Source organism: Puntigrus tetrazona, chromosome 2 (genome assembly GCF_018831695.1).
Source record: "Puntigrus tetrazona isolate hp1 chromosome 2, ASM1883169v1, whole genome shotgun sequence".
Taxonomy (NCBI): Eukaryota; Metazoa; Chordata; class Actinopteri; order Cypriniformes; family Cyprinidae; genus Puntigrus; species Puntigrus tetrazona.
Window position 1 is genome coordinate 11,044,821 of NC_056700.1, and position 20,471 is coordinate 11,065,291.

General features: G+C 38.3%; 1 protein-coding gene across 1 annotated transcript in view; it reads right to left on the reverse strand.

Moving 5' to 3' along the window:
* The window catches only part of tox (thymocyte selection-associated high mobility group box), an 839,643-nt gene extending 821,490 nt beyond the window's left edge, over positions 1–18,153 (reverse strand). Inside the window, exon 1 of the mRNA XM_043259411.1 lies at positions 17,707–18,153. Coding sequence (XP_043115346.1) covers positions 17,707–17,805 — 99 coding nt within the window. The 5' untranslated portion in view covers positions 17,806–18,153. The remainder of the gene's footprint in view (positions 1–17,706) is intronic.
* Between the last annotated feature and the right edge of the window lie 2,318 nt (positions 18,154–20,471).

The following is a 20,471-nucleotide window of genomic DNA, read 5'->3' on the forward strand; positions in this document are numbered from 1 at the left end:
ACATCTGGCCTTTCAGACCTTCTGCCGACCTCCCTAAGTCAACATGTGTGGACCCTTAAAAGCAGCAGTATGTCAGGTAATAAAATATATTCCTCTGCCTTCTCGCAAGATGCTAATGCCGTCCTGGAGACGTGCCAGAAATGCTCTCCGTTTCATTTCTGATCGAGCAGATGCTCGAGCGACGAATAGTATCAACATCCAAATGTACACCTTTTGGTTTCCCCAGTGTAATTAGTCACCGGTGAAACTTCACTTTCTAAACATGTCAACGTTTATAAAACACAGAGAGGGCAAGAAAAGTGTGAGCATAATGGCACGCAGCGGAGAGGAGGACGTATGGGCGAAAAGGAGAGGTTTCCTCGTGGTTTCATTTCAGCTGAAATCTAAAGGTCAAACGCTGTTACTAAAAGCAGTAGTTCTGAGCGAAGCGTGCACTCAAACGCTTCCCGTGCAGAAAATTACAGCTTATTCCCCAGATATGAGTACATTATGATTTCTTTTATATTAAAATAAAGAAATAAAAAATTACTCGATACGAGCCGCTGTCGATAGCAACCACTTCTCGGAGAGGAACACGCAGGGGTTTGTTGTCAAACCAAATTACACACATTCTTTCCATGGATAAACCGTAGCCTGAATAATAAGCAGCCACAAAAGTGGGTCAGGGTCGTCATGGAGAGAAATAGAGGCAAAGGGAGAGAGAGAGAGAAAGAGAGAGAGAGAAGGGGGAGTGTTTCTCTCTTTGCTCTAGCATTCAATATCAAGAGTGGCAGTCATCTTTGACTTCAAATCATTCCTCTGATGAATAACCTTTGTCTGTACTGCATTACGGCACAAAGTGATTTCTTTTCCTCCACACACCCCCTCCTCAAAATGGCAATTTTCTGAGAGCCTGAAGCTGAACTGAAAGCGTCTTCATTCGTGTTCCACCACTGTAATTTATTACAGTGAGCTAGAAATGACTTTCATGACTACCTATAGAGGCACTCTGATATTAGGCCCAGAGATGAGGATGAAGTATAAATCACTGCCTGGCTCTTATTGAATTGGGACGATTTCATGTCGAGCCGAGAAACCAGTGTTGGGCTTTTCCTCCGTGCTTTGCCTCCAAGCCGTCGTGCCGATTTATTTCGAATACATTGCGATGTAATGCACATATTCATTTCTATCAGTTGATTGGTGAAAGCCCACGCTGAGAACTAAACCAGCCTCCTATGTTACAATTATCTTCACAATGGGCCGACTTAGAAATGCGAAGAATGGCAATTTGTGTTAGGGGGGAATAACGTGATGACGCAGCTCGCCCGACGCAGTCCGGTCTGTAAAGAGACAGCCGAGCTTCAGGGAAACATTTAGACTTTATTGGTTTAATGATTCATGAATGATGACATACTGCTTTTCTCCTTTCCTTCTGGCCATATTGTTGGCGTGAAGCGCTTTATCAGTTTCTATGGCTCGCGGTTTTTTGGTCACTGGTGTCGGGCGCAATTAGCTTAAATTAAACCATTAGCGAACTTTAATGTCTGTTTCCCCTAACCGAGTCCTTAGATATGCTTCAACACTGACTGAATCTCATCTAAAACAGAGCTGACCTGAAAAAAGACGGGGGACGGGGGATAAAAATGATTAAGTTTCAGAGTGAGCAGCCAGTGGCTTGTTAAATATCCTTTCAGAGTGAGACAAAATTACAGTGTATCATAATTTACTGCCTCAGGAATCCCGATGGAGGTAAATGAAGGCATATTTCACTGGAGACCAATAGATGGTGACATGACCACTTAATTGCTTTATTTTACGATTGGTTGAGGGGAAAATTTGGTTTGATAAGGCTGTTTGAACAAGTGTTTTCCAGCTCCGAAAGCCCAAAGACAACATTTATTCTCCTTGTTTGTCTTCGGTGTCTGTTTCGTTTCTGTATTTTGATAAATGGTGCAGATTTTGGTGCAGCTGTGCGGGGTCAACGGTGTTTAACTCGTGTGGGAGAGTGTTTAAGTGTATCTGCTCACTTGAGGATGTTTGCAGCTGAAAGGTAGGTCACGTTATTTTTATCTCAACAGGAGTGGTGTGTGTGTGTGTGTGTGTGTGTGTGTGTGTGTGTGTGTGTGTGTGTGTGTGTGTGTGTGTGAATCTGTGTGCTACTTTTGGTGTCTGGGATGCAGTCCGACATATGTCTACACCAATGTCCCACAATGCACTTCAACCACAGAACAGCTAGTTGAAGACATGAAACCTTCCGCATGACATGGTGACCTCTTACAAACAACCACATGAGACCATTGTCACCAGAACAGAGTGTTACACAGCACAGTGTTGTAGTGCAACTTCCTCATTGTTATATTGAGAATATATATATATATATATATATATATATATATATATATATATATATATATATATATATATATATATATTCTCAATATAACAATGAAGAAGTTATATATGCATAACTGTATATGTAATCACATTTATAAATATTAAACCAGTTCTAAATTCATTATGTAAACAATTACGCGTTCCACAAAGTTTCACAAGTTCAAGATTCTTTGGCATTTCAAATGATATATCTATTGATTTAGATTGATTCAGATTTGATACCTCATATTGTGAGCAAAAATTGTATTGTTTAGTTAAATTAAAAGCCACTTGTTGTGATATTTTGTTTATAATGCAAATTCTAAATAATTTTTAAAATGTTTCAGAAAAATCTAATATAAATATATTTATAAATTATAATTTATTACTGTGAGGCAAAGCTGAATTTAGTCCAGTCTTCAGTGTCACATGATCCTTAAAAATAATTGTAATATGCTGATTTGGTGCTCAAGAAACATTTTTATTATTATGAATGTTGAAACTGTCATCATTTTATGTAATCTTTGACACTTTTACAATTCTTTGATCAAACAAACCACTTTTTCAAATAGAAATCTTTTATAACATTTACAGTACTTACTTTTGATAAAATTAATGCATGCAATAAAAGTATTATATATACAAATACATATTTACACATTTTTAATTTTGACTGAAGTGTACAAATCTTGTTTGTGGCCGTATTATTAGTACTACCTTAAAATGTGTCATATTTCTATATTTTTATTGTTGAATTCACCGCATGAACATCTGAACAGGCAAATGGCTGATGTGTTCCAGCACTGGCAGCCGGTCTTTGAGCCCATGAGAGAAGAGCATGAGTAATTTATGTAGGGTAGTGTTTCTGAGACAAGGACCCTTGAGAAATCTAATCACTCTCAACAGACTCAGAGAATTTGTCCTGGTGCATCAGGAAAATGGACACAGGCCCCCAGAACTCTCCGGCTGTCCTTGTTGCAGGGAGGTAAGCTACACTAAATCATGCTAATCGCAAAACTGATAGACCCCAAAATGTCAACAGGTGCGACGCACTGAAAGGATTAACATTTTTCTGCCTGTATCTTTATACAGAGTGGGGAAAAAAAGAGACAACAAGAAGCAGGAGCCAGGATGACCTGGGTGGACGGCTGCCAGCAGCCAGCTGAAAGGGCTGCAATTTCAGCTATTGTGCAGAAAAAAAAAACTGTGCCAAGTCCCATTACGTGAAATTGAATTTAACCTCCAACGCGATTAATTCAGATGTTGGGTCTTTTTTTCTTACCTCGTGGCTGAATGCCACGCACAGTGGCTTATTAAAATATGAATCCGCCTTCTTTTAAATTAGGAAGTGCTCTCGTCACACCTGATTGACATGGAGAAGGTAACTCAGTGCATTTGGGCAGAATTAACGAGCTATTTTTATCAACTGCAAGAGCTGGTAAATGAAAATTTAATGAACTCTGCTGTTTACATTAATTTAAGTCCACCTTACAGTTGTAATCAATAGCAGAGCTCTCGCCATCTGGTGAAAACACGGAAAGCCACAAAGAGACTAGTGTTCAGCCATTTTCCTGCTAATTTGCAAAACACCAAAGACAATTAAGCGGAATATCCGGGAAAATCAATCCGCTAATCCATCATTTAACCTGACGCCATGTTGACAGAGGGGCGACGTGTGGGCACTGATAGCAAATCAAAAGGGCCATGTTCTTTATGACAGGCCCCTCCCCGAATCTCCCACAGAAATGTACCATATTTAGGGGGAAAAGGCGACACTCTTGAGCGGGCTACTCCGCTTGACAAAAGCTCCCAGCAGGAGCCGACCGAACTCACACATCAGGCTGTGTATCTGAAAGCAGTACAATGGGCCACTGTGTTCTCATCCTCAGCTCGGCTTCAGCCAACAGCACAGCAGAGCTTCACATCGCCAGCGCTAACCAGGACTATTACAGCGACACCACACCAGAGAACAGGAATGCTATCAGCCCTGGACATACGTAGGGAGAAAAATCCCAAGCATCCCCTCCACATTTGTTCCATTCAATCTGCGACTCAGGCTTTGAATTCATACCACTGCTCTATTGTGTTCTGTTTGTATGTGTGTGTCGATAAAGCAATAAGCCACGAAAGAAAAGTCTTTTACGGTGATTGACCAGTATATCCTAATGAAATAATGCAAACTAATTATTGTTTTATTTCAGTTTTTACCACCACCACTAATAATAATAACAAAAAGACAAAGAAGAAGAATAACAAGATTAGCTATAGTTTATTTGCTATTTAATATATTATTTGAAAATTAATTATGATTATTATTATTATATAAATAATAAAAGATTGCTATGTATTATATTATTTTAATATACATTATTATTGTTTTATATAAAAATAATAATAGATTTATATTTATCATATATTAATTAAATATAAATTATTGCTATAATTGACATCAATAACACTACTTTATATTCACATATTAAATATTCATCAATATTTTAACTATTATTGTCACTCCCAGCACTATTATGGAATAAGTTAAAGATGTAAATACCATTTTGGGTGCTATTCTATTAAAAAACAAACAAACATAATACACCAAATGTTGCTATTTACTGTTATTAAAATACATATAATCAATTAGCTTATCTGAATAGGAGTATATTATGTCAGTAATCTCCTGTGTTTTTCAGTAGCAACATCAATGAATGAGTCACATTTATTATAGCTAATCCTAAACAATTTTTCTGCCAAGAAATATATTTCATTATATTAAATTGCCACATTAATATAGAATCTGCAGTCATTTACAGTCATTTTACAACAAGCTTTGACCATGAATTCTGAATTGAAATTCAAACCTACCCATTTTACAAAGCATCTACACGTGTTTTCAAACAAGTGATCTCACAGCCCCGTTTTGTGCAGAGCTGAACCCGAGACATTTTTGTAAGCTTCAGAGTGAATTCTCCTCTCTTGGCCTGTTGCTATGGCGCTATGTACTTCCTCCGCAGCTGCCGCCCTGGTGTGGTGGGTGATAAGCATCAGGGATGCTGGGACACAAGCTCTCTTATCTGGACGCATGACCACAATCACTTCCTGTTCATTACCTCTCCTGCTAGGAAAACACATAGGAATTAATGCGGCCTGACCAATGAGCCACTGCTAAAAACATACACGGAAAAACAAGCTCGGACACTACCGGGCACAAACATCCCATTACGTGTCAATCATCGAAGCCGCTTGTCTGCTTTGATACATTAACAGCCGAAACGTATGGGTTAGCTAAAGCTAGTTGGACTGCAGGGTAACGAAATAACAGCCCTTCCATTAGAATGCAGGTCTCGTTCGCTGTCAGGAAATAAAGATTGCTTTATTGATACATGCTGTTGCCATGACAAGCATCCACCAGATCCGTTCGGCGCGAGATTTCGGCATCCTGAACATTCGCACAAATCTGGCCTGGCTAATGAGTTTCAGCCTGATCAGCATCACATGGGTCTCCATGGCATCCTCAGATGTGCCCAGCTCCTGCATCGCTATTAGACTACAGCTTGTCATTTTATTGTATTTTTTTTTTTACATAAAACTATTGATTAAGGACTAAACCTGAGAACAAAACCTGCTTTTATGTCTCATTCTTCTCTTCAACTTGGATAATGGTGCCTTGAAAGTTAACTCTCTCGACTGTAGTCGCCAGCAAATTTGCTAAGAGGACAAAAATATCTCGATCATATTACCGTATTGATTGCGGGAGAACCTGAGCTGCAAATTTACTTTGAAGTTTCCTTAGGAAAACATGACGTGTAATGATATTAATCAAATAGAGTGATGCTACACATAGACTTTATGAGGGTACAAAGACTAAAAATACCTTGATGATATGATATTCATACTTGCTGCATTACAATAACAAGCATAATGAAGGCAAAAGTAATTTCATGAGAGCACTTTCATCTGTCAAGTACAATAGATACTTATGTTTTACTTAAAAGGACACCAAAAAAGGAAAATCCTATCATTGTTTTCCCCTCCTTGAGTTGTTTCAGTCAAGCAAAAAAATCGACTAGTCCATATGATATGTGCTTTATAACTTTGATTCTGGTCTGTTTCTTACATAAATTTATTGTATGGGTTTGAAAGATATATATCAAATAAGTCATAAAAAAATTACTTTTACGGTGCTTTTATGATGTTTTTCTTTCGCTTTTTGGAACTTGACAGATGTGGTCACTGTGAACTGGAAAAGTTCCACTGGGAAAAAAAATAGCGTACGTGTTTGGAACAATATGAGAAAGTAATTAAAAACATATTCTTTTTTGGAAACCTATCTCTTTAATCTCATTTATATTTAATAATCAGTAGACCGCAGACAACACAATTCACAACTAAGTGTAAATGCCTTGATTGCTATTTTTCTTGCACAATGTTCATTAAAACATCATATTAGTGTGATAATGCTTTAAAATAATATTTGGCTTAATCTCACTACAGCTGAGCACCATGAGTTTAGCAGCCAGTGAAACGTGTCAAATGTGAGTGTGGTAGCCTGATCTCCGCTAACAGCACTAAAAGCATTAACTTCCTATCTGACAAATTTAAAGGGTGCTTCATTTGTCTTCCAAGAAGCAATTTTGTGTTTTAACCACCTGTAGGAAGCTTTGTGACTCTCTCTCTCTCTCTCTCTCTCTCTCCCCTTAATGTGCCTCAGGACCTACGGCTGTGAGGTTCATTTGTTTGTGTAGTTTTCTTTGCCCATGTTTAATTACAATGGTGCAGCTGTTCCTCATTTACACTGGGGTCATATATTTGAATGTGTGTGTGTGTGTGTGTGTGTGTGTGTGTCTGTGTGTGTGTGCATATCTCTCTCACTCTCTCTTTATCTCTCTCTCTCTTCAGGGCCTTGTTTGCAGAGAGCAGAAACACAGAGTGTCCAACACTATCAGACTCAGAGGTACTGAAACAGGGATGATTTTGCGGTTCAACTTATACGCCTCGACCGTTTGAATTGCAAGGTTGAAAAAAAATCTCGTTATTAAAATGACAAAGGAACTATTTCCATCTTTTAAAACACACATAACACCTGTGTAATACTGATTTGCATTTACACGAACAGGGAAGGCATGAAACCGAATGCCAAGGGGCTTCGAAAAATTCATGAATTGTTTTATAGATCAGGTGTAATATTTGTGATGACAGACTCATTTGCACTCTTATCCAGAATAGGCTAGAAAACTTGCCCTTCCGGACAGATTTTAATATACTGCGCCTTTCGTCTTGTGCGGGGGGAATCATATTTTACTAAATCAGGACCGCAAGACGCTGTTTCAATTGAAAGCTATGCGGAAATGAATGTTTTAAATGACTTTAAAGCTTCCATTTTAAAGTTTAGTGTTTAAAATAATGGTAGTGGATGAAAGGCTGTTTTAAAGGCAGACAGTCTCATATCCCAACTAATCTAATGCTAAGCCCGAACCGCAAAACTTTTCAAAGTGTTTCTATAAAACAAATGGGTTTGGAACCATTTTTGACTCCATTTTCTATCCTTTCAGCGGGAAACCGCGAAGAAGGTATGACTAATACAAAACAAAATTGAGTATGACTTTCTGCTGGTTTCCTGTTGAAATGAGCTCCTTGTTTTCTCTGTCCACCGCCTTTCATTTCCATTTCACTTGTAGCTGTCCTGATAAGGTTTAAGTCTCTTTGAATTACCTTCTCTTTTGCTTATGAACGGCATACACACTTGCCGCGCTAAAATTAATTGCTCTCTTGTGCGCCGCAGTCAGAGTAACGCATATTTTCATGCCTAATTTTAGGCTCATGAGTCGAGCTGAGTTGGCTGAGTGTGTCCTCTAAAAGCCTGAATGTGTAAACACCCAAAATATGGAACATCGATCAGCCTCAACCCCTCAAATAATAACTTGAGTAAATGACTTGCTTCAAAGCTTTTCACCAGACCATGAACAAGCACTGAGGGGAGTTTCTCTGAAAGTCAAGCGTGCAATTATAACTTTAAGTCTGTTATTTTGAGTCGATTTTGACCTCAAACACAGCTGCTCGCAGTGAGGACAAAAATAAAAAAAAAAGGGATGTTTGTTAAAAACATCTTTTTTCCCCCTTGCTCTTAAATTTTGCATGTAGAGGAAATGTCTGAAAGACTTTCAAGTACAGTATACACGTGAAGCCATAAAGGTTTTTGTTTTTAAGGAAAAGTCCTAAGCAGGAATTTGTCTTCTGTCTATCTATCTATCTATCTATCTATCTATCTATCTATCTATCAATCTATCTATCTATTAATTAAGCAATCAAATCCTGTCTTGACTAATCTGACTTGTCCAGTTAAAGTTTATGTTATTTGTTTTCTTTTTTTTAAATTTAACTTCCTTATTTTAAAATGAAAATAGCAATGAAAATAGCTGCTGGCTATGTCAATTCAAATTCAGTTCAAATTCATGAACTGGGCTTAATTTAAAAGCCATTCTCAATTCACTGAAGAATGTTCTGAATATCAAAAATTCTGTTATAGCACTGTTAAAACTCTTTTCAAAGCTGATTCTAATTTTCAAAACAATATATATTACATTATAGTAAGTAAGTGAAACTCTCCATATATGTTATGAATCTCGTTTCAAAATGTTTGTTTTGTGTTTGAATGGAGTAATTACAGAGAAAATAAATCAATTGATTTACCTTTTGCTTGTGATGGTCGCCATCGTTACTTTAGTGTCACTGCCATTAGAAATCATTTTAATATGCTTAATTGAAAAACATTTCTTATTGCTATAAATGTTGAAAACAATTTTTTGCAAAAAACATTATCTCCAGGACTATTTGATGAATAAAAAGAGTGAATAGAAACCGTTTCATGCCTGTTGAACAAAAGCATTAGTAACTTACGAAAAACGGTTCATCGATGCTATTTAATAACATAAACCATGGCATCAGAATGCTCACATCACGGTAAAACGACATCGCGATTAGTGCAGTATTGATGTTTTACGCACCACCCTACTCTTTGCACTTATAGGTTTTGATTACAGCTAATGATAAGCCTCAGAGCGTGGAGTCCATTTTGATGATTATGTTCCAGAGGAGAAAGGTGTGGGGCCCACCTGTTCTAGTGCCGCTGAAACATGATCTCACACTTGTCACAGGACAGCGATCGGGGACTCGCAACGTGTCCTTCCTGATCGCAGGAGAACAGAGGACCAGGCATCAAAAGGCTGACAGGTGCCACTTAAACACCAAAGACTGAGCTGAATGAGGGGAAACGCAACAGGCCATTAGTTCACCTACAGATGGGCCCACAAAGGCCAGGGTGTGCTCCTTCACAAAGCTGCCGTGTGCGTGAAGTCCCTCCACGCTACAGAACCACATAATGGAGAGGCTGGCACTATTATTGTGGTCAGAATAACACACCAAGAATGCAAACAAACACACAAATGTGTGTCTAACAGATGCTGGACTCATTGAAACCATGCGCATGCCGTAAAATAAAATGGAAAACTTTGTGAATTAAATAAGCAGTGAATTACGCGCCTTGTGTGTTGATGACACACGCACTCAAAAACTACAAACAACGGAAAATGAATTATTATGGTGAGAGTCCTTTGAAGATATTAGCAATTAGACTGATGGCAAAAGAGGATGTTTGGGATATTTTCAGGCTGCTCCAAAAATTCTGGATCCGCACCATAACTTTCATTACATTCTGCGCAAAAAAAAGCCTTTATGTGAAAATGATTGCAATATGTTTCATAGTGAGATTAAACCAAACAATTAAGCTATTCTGGATTGGTTTTCACAGAGCCATCTGTTTGGATGTTTCCTCAAACTGGGAGCCTAATCAGCTATTCATATGTAGACTGTCATTGGGCAAAGCAGACCCAAAAAATGAGATGCCTCCAATGAATCGCAATCACAGATTTGTGCCAGAGTTTTCTCGACGCGCATGGCGGCCCGGAAAAAAAACCCCATTCCCCCAGCCAAAATAAAGCGAACACATGTCCAGATTTTATGATCATTATGTTCAGCTACTTAATGAGTTGATCTTTTGGCATTTTCTGCATCACACTGCACTGGCTGATATGCTAGTCGAGAAGGAAGCTAATTATATTGAGAAAATAATCTTATTCTGTAACAAACATGGATGCAACGCTATGTCACATTTGTTTGAATTACACGCAAGGCAGACTCAAAGATTGGAGAGGGCTGAACTGGGACTGACGACCAGCGTCGTAAACACAGACACAGACGACGTAAACATGTCACTAAAATTCAAGGCCGTAAAATGCAACTGAACGCTGTCTTTCTCACAGGAATGCTCGTGTTTACGGCCTTGCATTTTCCACAGTGGCAAAGACGAAAATGGAACATACCAAGCAAGCAAAATTCACACACAAACTGACGCCTTTGCACTTCAGCACAGGTCTCTTCTCACTGGCTACGACAAGCTCTTTTAGCATCTTTACAACGTACTCCACTTATGCAGATCTTTCTTTGTCAGTTTCACATTTAAATGCATCACTGATAGATTTCCCAAACCACCTAGGCTGATTGCAGATACCGCCATTATTTTCCTCGAATCTGTTTTGCAGGTTTGGCCCTCTGGGTCTGTGGAACGAGCAGTGACAACAATAATCATTCTTCCAGCATAATTAACAACACTTCTGTGGGCTTGGAGATCATGACCGGCAATCATTCTGGACTAGAGGTGCGCTGATTACACTTTTTCTTTCCAGATACAGAGTAACGATCCAGTGCCAGCGCTCTTTTATTCACTGTACACCTCGCTGTGGAGAACTGTTGAGGGCTACACTAGCCTGTAACTACTAGAAATAAGAACACGAAATGTGCAAGAAAAATCCAGCAAAAAAAAAAAAAAAAAAACATCCAGGGTTTTGACAATTTTTATGCCAAAGATGCTAGGTTTTGTTTTGGAACCCTGAAGACAGCTGTATATTTGATGTAGTTTTTGTGCGATATTAAAAACATAAAAAAATTTCCATTTGGCCAATATAGTCATTGCATTAAAGGTGCAGTGTGTAAATTTTAGTGGCATCTATATGTTATTAAAAATATTATTGTTACTTTTTTTATCATTGTGTGTCAGACAGCGTTTGCAAGAACAACACGTAACACGTAACACGTCCTTAAAGGGATACTCTACAAACAAAATGGCGGCTTCCACGTAAGAGGACCCACTGTGTAAGGAGATATAAATAGCTCATTCTAAGTTAATAAAAACATAACGTGCAATGTGTAAGGTCTTTGTACACCTCTTAAAAGCTAAATAAAAGTGTTAAAATATGATACAAACAAATAAAATAGAATTTAACCACATTTTTTGCAAATTAGCAAAAACAAAAAGGCTATAAATAGCATATTTAACAACAATAAACAACCAAATAACTTCACAAGGTCACGAGACAATGTTTTGTGTTTATTTAGAAATATTTTTGAAGATAGTTGGGAAAAATGTGTTCTGGGATTGAAGTGACGTGGCCTGGTAAACTTTTTATTGCTTGTTTAAAGGCTGATAATCGCTAAATAAAAACAGAATAATGATAAAAGAATAATAAAGATTGTGTCTCATACCTGAAAGTCGTGTAAAAGGTTCTGTTTCCTTAAACTAGTTTATCATGTATTTCTTTATTTCAACACATTTACAGGTAAATCCTAGTATTTAAAAATTGTGATTAATCATGATTAATCACAGTCCATGACTGTTATTGACGCAATAAAATCTTTTAATCGATTGACAGCACAAATAATTTTTTTCTCTGAACTTTTTTTGTGGACCATCTCCCATGTACATATTGAGCCCAGAATTAAACAAATGGATTATACAACATTAAAAGTTACAGTGAAAATCCAGTGGAAAATAGTCTAGCAATAGCTTTTTTTTACATAAATGTAACCAGTTTATTGGACCTGGTTAAAGTCATAACCAAATGTGAATATGCAGAACGATGAGGAACAAATGTCAACTTCACTTTTGGTCTGTTCCTCAAAGGTATCAAATTACTGTGAATATCGCACACAAGTTATACGACTGCATTAATAATACTTTTATGGTGTTATTTTTATTTATTTTGCCTTTTCTGAGGAACAGGATCAGTCACATCTGGTATCCAGGTATTGGATGCCAAAGAAATGTGGCGTTTTGTGATAAAGAACGATAGAGAGTCACTGATAGACAGCGTCATTTATGGTCTGCAAATAAATTGGTGCTGTGCTACAGTTCCTGTGTGAGTGTTTGGACAGTATATTATGTATTTAATATCAACATACGGAAAATTATATACGTGGACATGTCCATAAAGTCAAAGCAAACAAAGCGAGCAGATTTTCTACCACATAATGGAAGGAAGTGAGATGAAACAGCCCACATGTAAAATGGTCTTATATAATGAATGTGTGTTTGTGTTTATGATTGTGTAGTTGAGTTGTACGTACTGAACAGTAGTCTGAGCCACAGAGCCTGTCTCTTTAGATATGCACACATGATATGCAATTAAAAACTCTATTCACATTCCAGTGAGGCTGTCAATCAGAAGCAAATCCTTTTTGACAGTAACCAGTGAACCGTGCCAGCTAGCCACTGAACAGGAACTCAAACAGTAATGGCTTTTGTTACCAGCAAAACCAAATTTGGATGCAATTAAGTTGACCTTAAATGAGAATATATGGATATTGTGGAGACGAGACAATAATTGGATCTCGCTGTGTTCGTTTTTTTTTCAGCAAATGTACATTTTAGTTTATTAACTGGCAATTGGTTTAGCACCTGCTGCCAAGATAACAGTTAAGAAGCTACTAGAAATATTAAATGTTCAGACTTAACATACACATTTTGCAAAGCTATCTGCCAGGTGTGGCTGGTGCGAGTAAAACAATATCGCATCAGCGATGCGCAGCACTTCTTTGTGCATTTGCGCTTGGAGCTTGACCTAGGCACAACATGAGCAAAGATCACAGCTTATGTCAACATCTCACATTTATGACAATCCACCCATGTGTGGACGGCCTGCGTAATGTTGACACACGCTGTTGACATAGGAAAAACTCCCAGATATCTGTCAGTGGAAGGACATCTCTGTTTAAAGCAGGAGAGCGAGCCATTTTGGGAGTTACAGTATGTTTCAGAACTATTCAAACATGAAGGTATTAAAGCCTTAAGCTCTATACACTTAACACCTGTCTATAATGACATCCCACAAAACTTTAATGCATATAATTCAGCAAAACACAAACCAAATCTTTATATTTCATAAGAATACATGGAAACTGCATCTGAAACTCTAAGGTTTTTCCAAAAAAATCATCAGTGAAAGCAAAAAAAACTGTATGAACAACTGTATGACTTTTTTAATGTAATAGGCATTTTGAATTAAGACAAAACGTAATAAAAAGACTTAGGTCTAAATGCAGTTTAAAATATAATTTTGTGTGATACAGAAATGAAGCATCAAATATTTAAAAGAAGAAACAAATAAATAAACTAATTTAAGACATTCGATGGGGGAATACACAGTTTGATGTGTTTAAAGCCTTTTTTTTTGCTAAGTTAATTGTATTACAGTTTACCAAACATACCTAATAGTTCTGTCTCTCACGGTTAAAAATCTGAAAATTGGAAAACAGGCAGCTGTGGTTGCCAGGTAACAGTAAAAACTGTTTATTTAATTAACTTATAGAACTTTCATAGCGATCAAGTTTAGCATTTAAAATCTTTTTATCGAGCTTTTTTTCACAAGCTGAATTAAATACTAATATATAAAAAGTGCACTGTGGCATTAACACAAATACCATCCTGACAACATGATTCGTGGATTATATGCTTCGGTTTGAGCCAAGAACAATAAAAATTTCGGATCTTTGTACACCGAACCGCTTACCATTATGACATCACATGAACGATACAACATCAAATACAAACAGACTGCTGCACGCATTGATTTCCTCTCACATTTAGGAGTGTGGTTTGATCACTGCTCTAAAGGCCGAGGCTGGAGGGGGGCACGGATGAAATGCCCACTCAGTCTCACCCTGTCATCACGTCACTCTTTCTGAGAAGCAGTGACCTGGTAAACAGAGATTACCAGCGCAAGCTCCACTCTCTCGGCTTCTACTTCCAGTGCTCAGATGATAAGTCCGTTAGCTCCTTTGTTTAAAATGCACATGCGTGTAATGATCATTGCAGCTGGAGATGGTGGTGGTGGGGAGGTTGGGTTAGTCAGTTTTAAGAGTGAGGTTTGAGTACTGCTCTTGACTAACAAACACAAAAGACAGCGTATTATGTCAGGTCGACATCCTGGGACCCTCTGACATCCAGGACCACCAAAGATCTCTGTAATTTCTACTTAATTGAAAATGCCTGTGGCTAAGACACACACACAGCAGACTTTATATTACAGAGCACGGCCCATGACAGCAATACATATTTGAGATATCTAATTTCTCATCCGCTTTTAATGTAATCTCCTTAAGAGCAGGAATGTACTAACATTTTTAAAAAGACATCAAAACCGCAGATTTGTGTTTGGGGAGACTCTTGCCCATAATTGTAATCAAGAGTCTGAATTTAATTTAGCAGGTTTTCCACTGACAATTGTTTATAGGTGTCTGTCTTAGGACAGAATGTAAAAATTAAAGCCATATGTTCGCTGGGCATTAAAAATGTACGTCAATAAAAATTCACAGGCCTGTTCTGCTCAACAGCTCTATTATTCGCTGTAGTTTTAAATACACGGGGTAATTTAATAATCTTGCATCAGTCGAGTTTCTTCGTACGCCAAAACAAAACAAGTGTAGAATTTTCTTTGAAAAAAAAGAAATGGCAACCAACAATCAACTAAACATGAAACTTTAAAGTAATAAAACTGAAAAAGTATTGTATTAATGTTTTATGCATGTATGTAGTAATGTATTTCAACCATTTTTCTTGTAGGTACAAAACTCAATTAGTTAGATCAGACTTCTGCTATCCCAAGACTTGACAGCGCACAAGAGTTTAGACTGTAAACAAGCAAAACCTGTGAAATCTGGGAACATACAAGCTCTCGTCATTCCTTAAAACCACATCAACGTCGGACTTACAAGACAATGAGTCATGCGTAGTGTTAACAGCTTGCTTGCATTATCTCATTGGCTGTAATAACTTCGAGCCTGCAAACTCCATTAAAGCCACGACTTGAGCACCAGCTGAAAGTCATTAGGCATGAAATAAATCATTGACTTTGATATAGGTCGGCTTCAGCAGAGTAGTTTTGTTGGCCATTAATGGTCAGGGGCTGCATCTTTGCCGGTTTTCATAATCCCAAACAGACTGTAATCCAATCCTACCCATGATGCCACACTCTCTCTCTCTCTAGAGTACCCCTCAAGACCACTCTTGACTTCCTTAACAGCAGCGCCCGTGTATTAAACCACACATCTGAGGTGCAGATTCGGATTCAAAGAGTCCTCTACGGGGTCTTCAAATTCAAATTTAATTGCTTTCGCATTTATTTGCTTGCCAAACACTTTCTTAGCAAACCGACACAGTGTCTCGTGACAAAAATGCCAGAGGAGGTAGAACGATAAGCACGGGGCGATAAGAACCAAACTGTATGGCGCAGGAAGTGCGGAGCATTAGTGTGTTCAAAGTTGCTCCGTTTTTTTTCTCCTCGCAGCAATAACTTTAGACTCAGAAAGTGTACCTTTCACAGCACAAAAAAGCATCGTGCTAGACAAACACAGACTTTCCTGCATTTACACGTTTTGCTGAACTGCAGAAAATCCACAACAAAGTGCACTGCAACTGAACGCTTTTAAACCGGCGCTTGTCTCAGAGGCTCTGAAACTAAAATCCATAGCGTATGAATAAAGATACAGTGCTTGTTTTTAGATCTATCTGTCCACATCAAACAGAAAGAGTGTGGACTGCGGTCTTCTGGGATCTGAGGAGAGCAGGTAGGGAGGAAGGTAATCAGATGGGGGGCTTTGTGCACAGACTGAATCAGTCCCACTGGCAGCGTGACCCCCGTTTAGCCACATACCATCAATTTCTGTCTATTTGTTCTGTAGATACCACACACCACTGTCACAATCTCACTTGTTTGCTCTGCTGTGTACCCCAACCACCACCACAACCCCCCCATCTCTCTCTTTCTCCAACTCCAGCTCCCCTCCTCCCTCTCTTTCTGAATTGCTAAGATGAAAAATCTCGAGTGGAGTTGATATAGGCTGACTTGCCTCTGCAGTAAAATTACACTATATAGATTATATCTGAAAGCCCTTCCCCTCCTTCCCTCCCTCTTCCTTTCCTCCCTACCCCCGCCAGCCTCTTTTCTCTCCTCTCTGGTTTTATAAACTCAGCAAAGATATTAACAATTTACTGCCGCACATCAAAATTACATCTAACAAATGAATCACTGAAACAATGCAATGAAATTGTGCTTTCAAGGATTTTTTTTTTTGGTCTCTCACTAAAAATGTGATTCATCCATAAAACATTTCACTGTGTATGTGACTGCACTTAGACATGGATATGAGACCTATGGCAGTGAATCAAGAAGCATTGAAAGGAATAATACAACCCCAACCCCCACTATATCACCCCACAGTAACCCTACCCCCTCCTCATTCACACACACACACACACACACACACACACTCCCTCTCTCTTCCCCATCTCTCTTTATCCTGCGCACATGCACTGCACACACACAGTAACAGCACCATCATTAGGAGAAATAGAGGAATACAAACCCCACATATATCTGTTGTTCCTCGGGGACTTAGGAAGATAAATTAATGCCGCTGGTAAAAAGTATAAAACATAAATATGTTGTGAACAGCATTAATAAACATGGGCGCTACGCGCACTATTTTGTTGTTTGCGCATGTCGTGAAAAGGACAGTTTGTTGATGTCCACGAGTTTGGGGCTGTGACGAAGAGCAGGTGTATTTAAGTAAAGCGCGTGCTACTTTTTGTTACCAACTTAAATAGAGCGTTTTATTATTATTTGCATATTATTTACAACCCGCGCGCGGTTTCTATGGCAACCCGAAACAGCGTTTTTAAGTTTAAGCACGTGAAAACGCCGACGTGCGCGTTTGAGAGTTAAACATATAAACATGTATAGCGAGGACGATATAAACAGGTAATAGTCACCCGATCTGAATACATTTGCGATGTCGCGCTCAGTCGCCCCGACTTTCTCCGACTCTCCGTGACAGTCGGGTGAAGAGCAAACTTTGGACAAGTCCTCAACAGTGTTCATTAAAGTTCAGCCAGGCGAAACTCAAACAAAACACGTTCGCGAAGATCCACATCATAAAAGATCATGCATCATAAAATGAAGCTTTTACCTTATTGCAATACGGAGAGTCCGAATAGTGTGACTGTCCCAGTCGGGAAGGATCTGTTGCTGATGGTGGAGGAGGTTGTGGGTAAAATCTCACGTCCATTTCAGTAAAAACATCAACCGGCCCCTATTGCCTTTCCACTAGAAAGCGTGTTCCTCGCTTACTCAGAAATCGCAACGCAATTAAGAGAAGAAGGTGCAAAGTGAAGACTGAAAGAGGCTCTCTATTGCGCCTCACATCCGTTCCGCGGTTTTCGCAAAAACTTTTATATGAACCTCTACCTCAGTCGTCTTACAATAGAGAGATACCGCGGTAAAAAGCGCTCAGGTTTGGAGAGAACAAGAGCATCTGGTGAGTCTGTGTTGACTGCTGTGAGTAGAGATGTGTATCTTCTTGGTGCAGCTGTGGCTCAGTGTAACTGCTCTATGGAGAGAAGCGAGCGCTTTGCCAATGTTCACACACAAAAGACTCGCAAGACACGCGGCGCTACCGCTGGGCGGCCACAGGGGGCGCTGCGACGCGCGCTCCGGCTTCAGGATTTGCATCGCTTTGCCTATGATACTGTCTAAACATATGGGGACGGAAGATTCCGTTTAGCTGTGCCAGTATCGCTCTTCGACGCGAACCTATTTCTGACAGGATTGTCTTTTAGGATGTATCTAAATGTAATGAGAAACGAGAGACTACAGAAGTCTAACCTGTAGGTTATTAGGGGCTTCAGCAAACTTCCGACCTGGGCCCCAGTTTTCAGTTTGTTTTTTGTTGAAGAACATGCGGTTCTTAAAGGTTATGGAACAATTAAATGACTCACTCTTAATTGTTTTAATGTAACAAAAGGTAGTCTAAAAACCATTGGTCGACAGCTGTGGCATTCCTAAGAAAACTAGAAACTGGAAGTGTGCGTGTTTAAGATATTAGGAAAGGAATATGTTGCTGTTGAGCCCTCCATGCTGTCATAAACTTCCACTCCTGGTTTTTCATTTCTCCTCCCCATTTGCAATTGCTCCTCCACTCTGCTCACAAGAAAAAAAATGGATGGCATATGTTTTGAAAAGTGTATTTTTAAAGATTAAGATAGTTACATTTTAATTCAAATTTGTAAAGAGTATAGCCATATTTCAGAAGTAATCTATAGCCAATACTGACCATAAATTATATATATATATATATATATATATATATATATATATATATATATATATATATATATATATATATATATAGATAGATAGATAGATAGATAGATAGATATAGATATAGATATATTTATTTTGATATAGTTGATTCTAATATGATAATCAATTAAAACATTCAGAGAAGTGTTAGTATTATTACTTATTCATAAATTGTTATAAACATAGGGCAACTGCCTTCCAAAACAGAGACTGTCAATAATAGCTTGTTCCACTGTACCAGAAGCGATCATATGAAATGCTTAAGAAATGTATAATCAATGAAGATAAACCTAGTCATTTCTTAGCAGCTACACCCAAAGCAGCTTTTACAGAATTAAAATAGAGAGCTGACAGGCTTCACTACTCACTCCAGACCTCAGCACACAGTCTATTAAGCAGCTCTGTGCACAGACATAAGATGGGCTTGAGCTATTCTGGATTCTAGTTTTGCTCTTAGAATTCTAGATATGCATTCTTTAAGACATTGTGTGCTGAATGTTGCTAAATAAATGATATTCCTTTTATATACTACTTCTATCTATCTATCTATCTATCTATCTATCTATCTATCTATCTATCTATCTATCTATCTATCTATCTATCTATCTATCTATCTATCTATCTATCTATCTATCCATCTGTTTTCCCTCTCTCATTTGTTTGTGAACTAGGTTATCAAAGCTTGAGAGAAACACAAAAACAATGCCATCCATGACGGAGCATAATGTTTTCGGCGGGAAATGAGTAGGCCACGTTTTCCTCAGACAAATGGAAATGAAGGAGGTGCAGGTGGCCCTATTTCTTGTCAATTACATTGGAGAAACCGGCATTATTCATCATTTCTCATCGATGATTATGATGATGATAGCGAGGTTGATGATGATAGAGATACACAGTGCTGCCGTTGGTGTAATGTTTTTGGCGACAAATGCACCAAATCAGAATGTATCATTACAGTGGTCTTTCTGCATCAAAAGCCACAGTAAAAGAAAGTCTACTCTGGTTCTGTTTGGATACGGCCCGATGAACGTTGAATGCTAGTGCACACAACAGCTCGCTTTTTTGTGGTCAAAGTCATGTCAGCATTTTTTTTTCAAAGGCTGTTAATCTCTGAACAATGTGTGACTGGCAGCCAAAAAAAAAATCTAGCTTCATGACATTCTCAGCCATAAAATCTAACTTTATTCTTTTATTATTGAAAAGATAGACCATACAATACCCAAACATCTGCTTTCAAGTGACGAAAGTTGAGTTTAACAGTTCTTCTATACTTCTATAACAACTCACTGGCCTGTATAAATCTGATATGAAGTTCTCTACACCGAACATTTAGCCCGATGAAACTGGCAGACAAATTCAGAGCTCAAGAAATTTTAGAAATCATTAACATTTGAGTTATGCTGACATTTTGTTAAAGAACAATATGGTGCCCACATCGGGTGAATTAATTTACAATGAGGTTTCTATTCCATTAACCTTTGAGCATCAGCTGGCATTTGAAGCATTGTGTTGGCAGACTAGCACTCAGCTAGCACATCATAAATAGACTTATTTCAATTGGCTGACACAGTGTTAATTTATCAAATGTAGAAC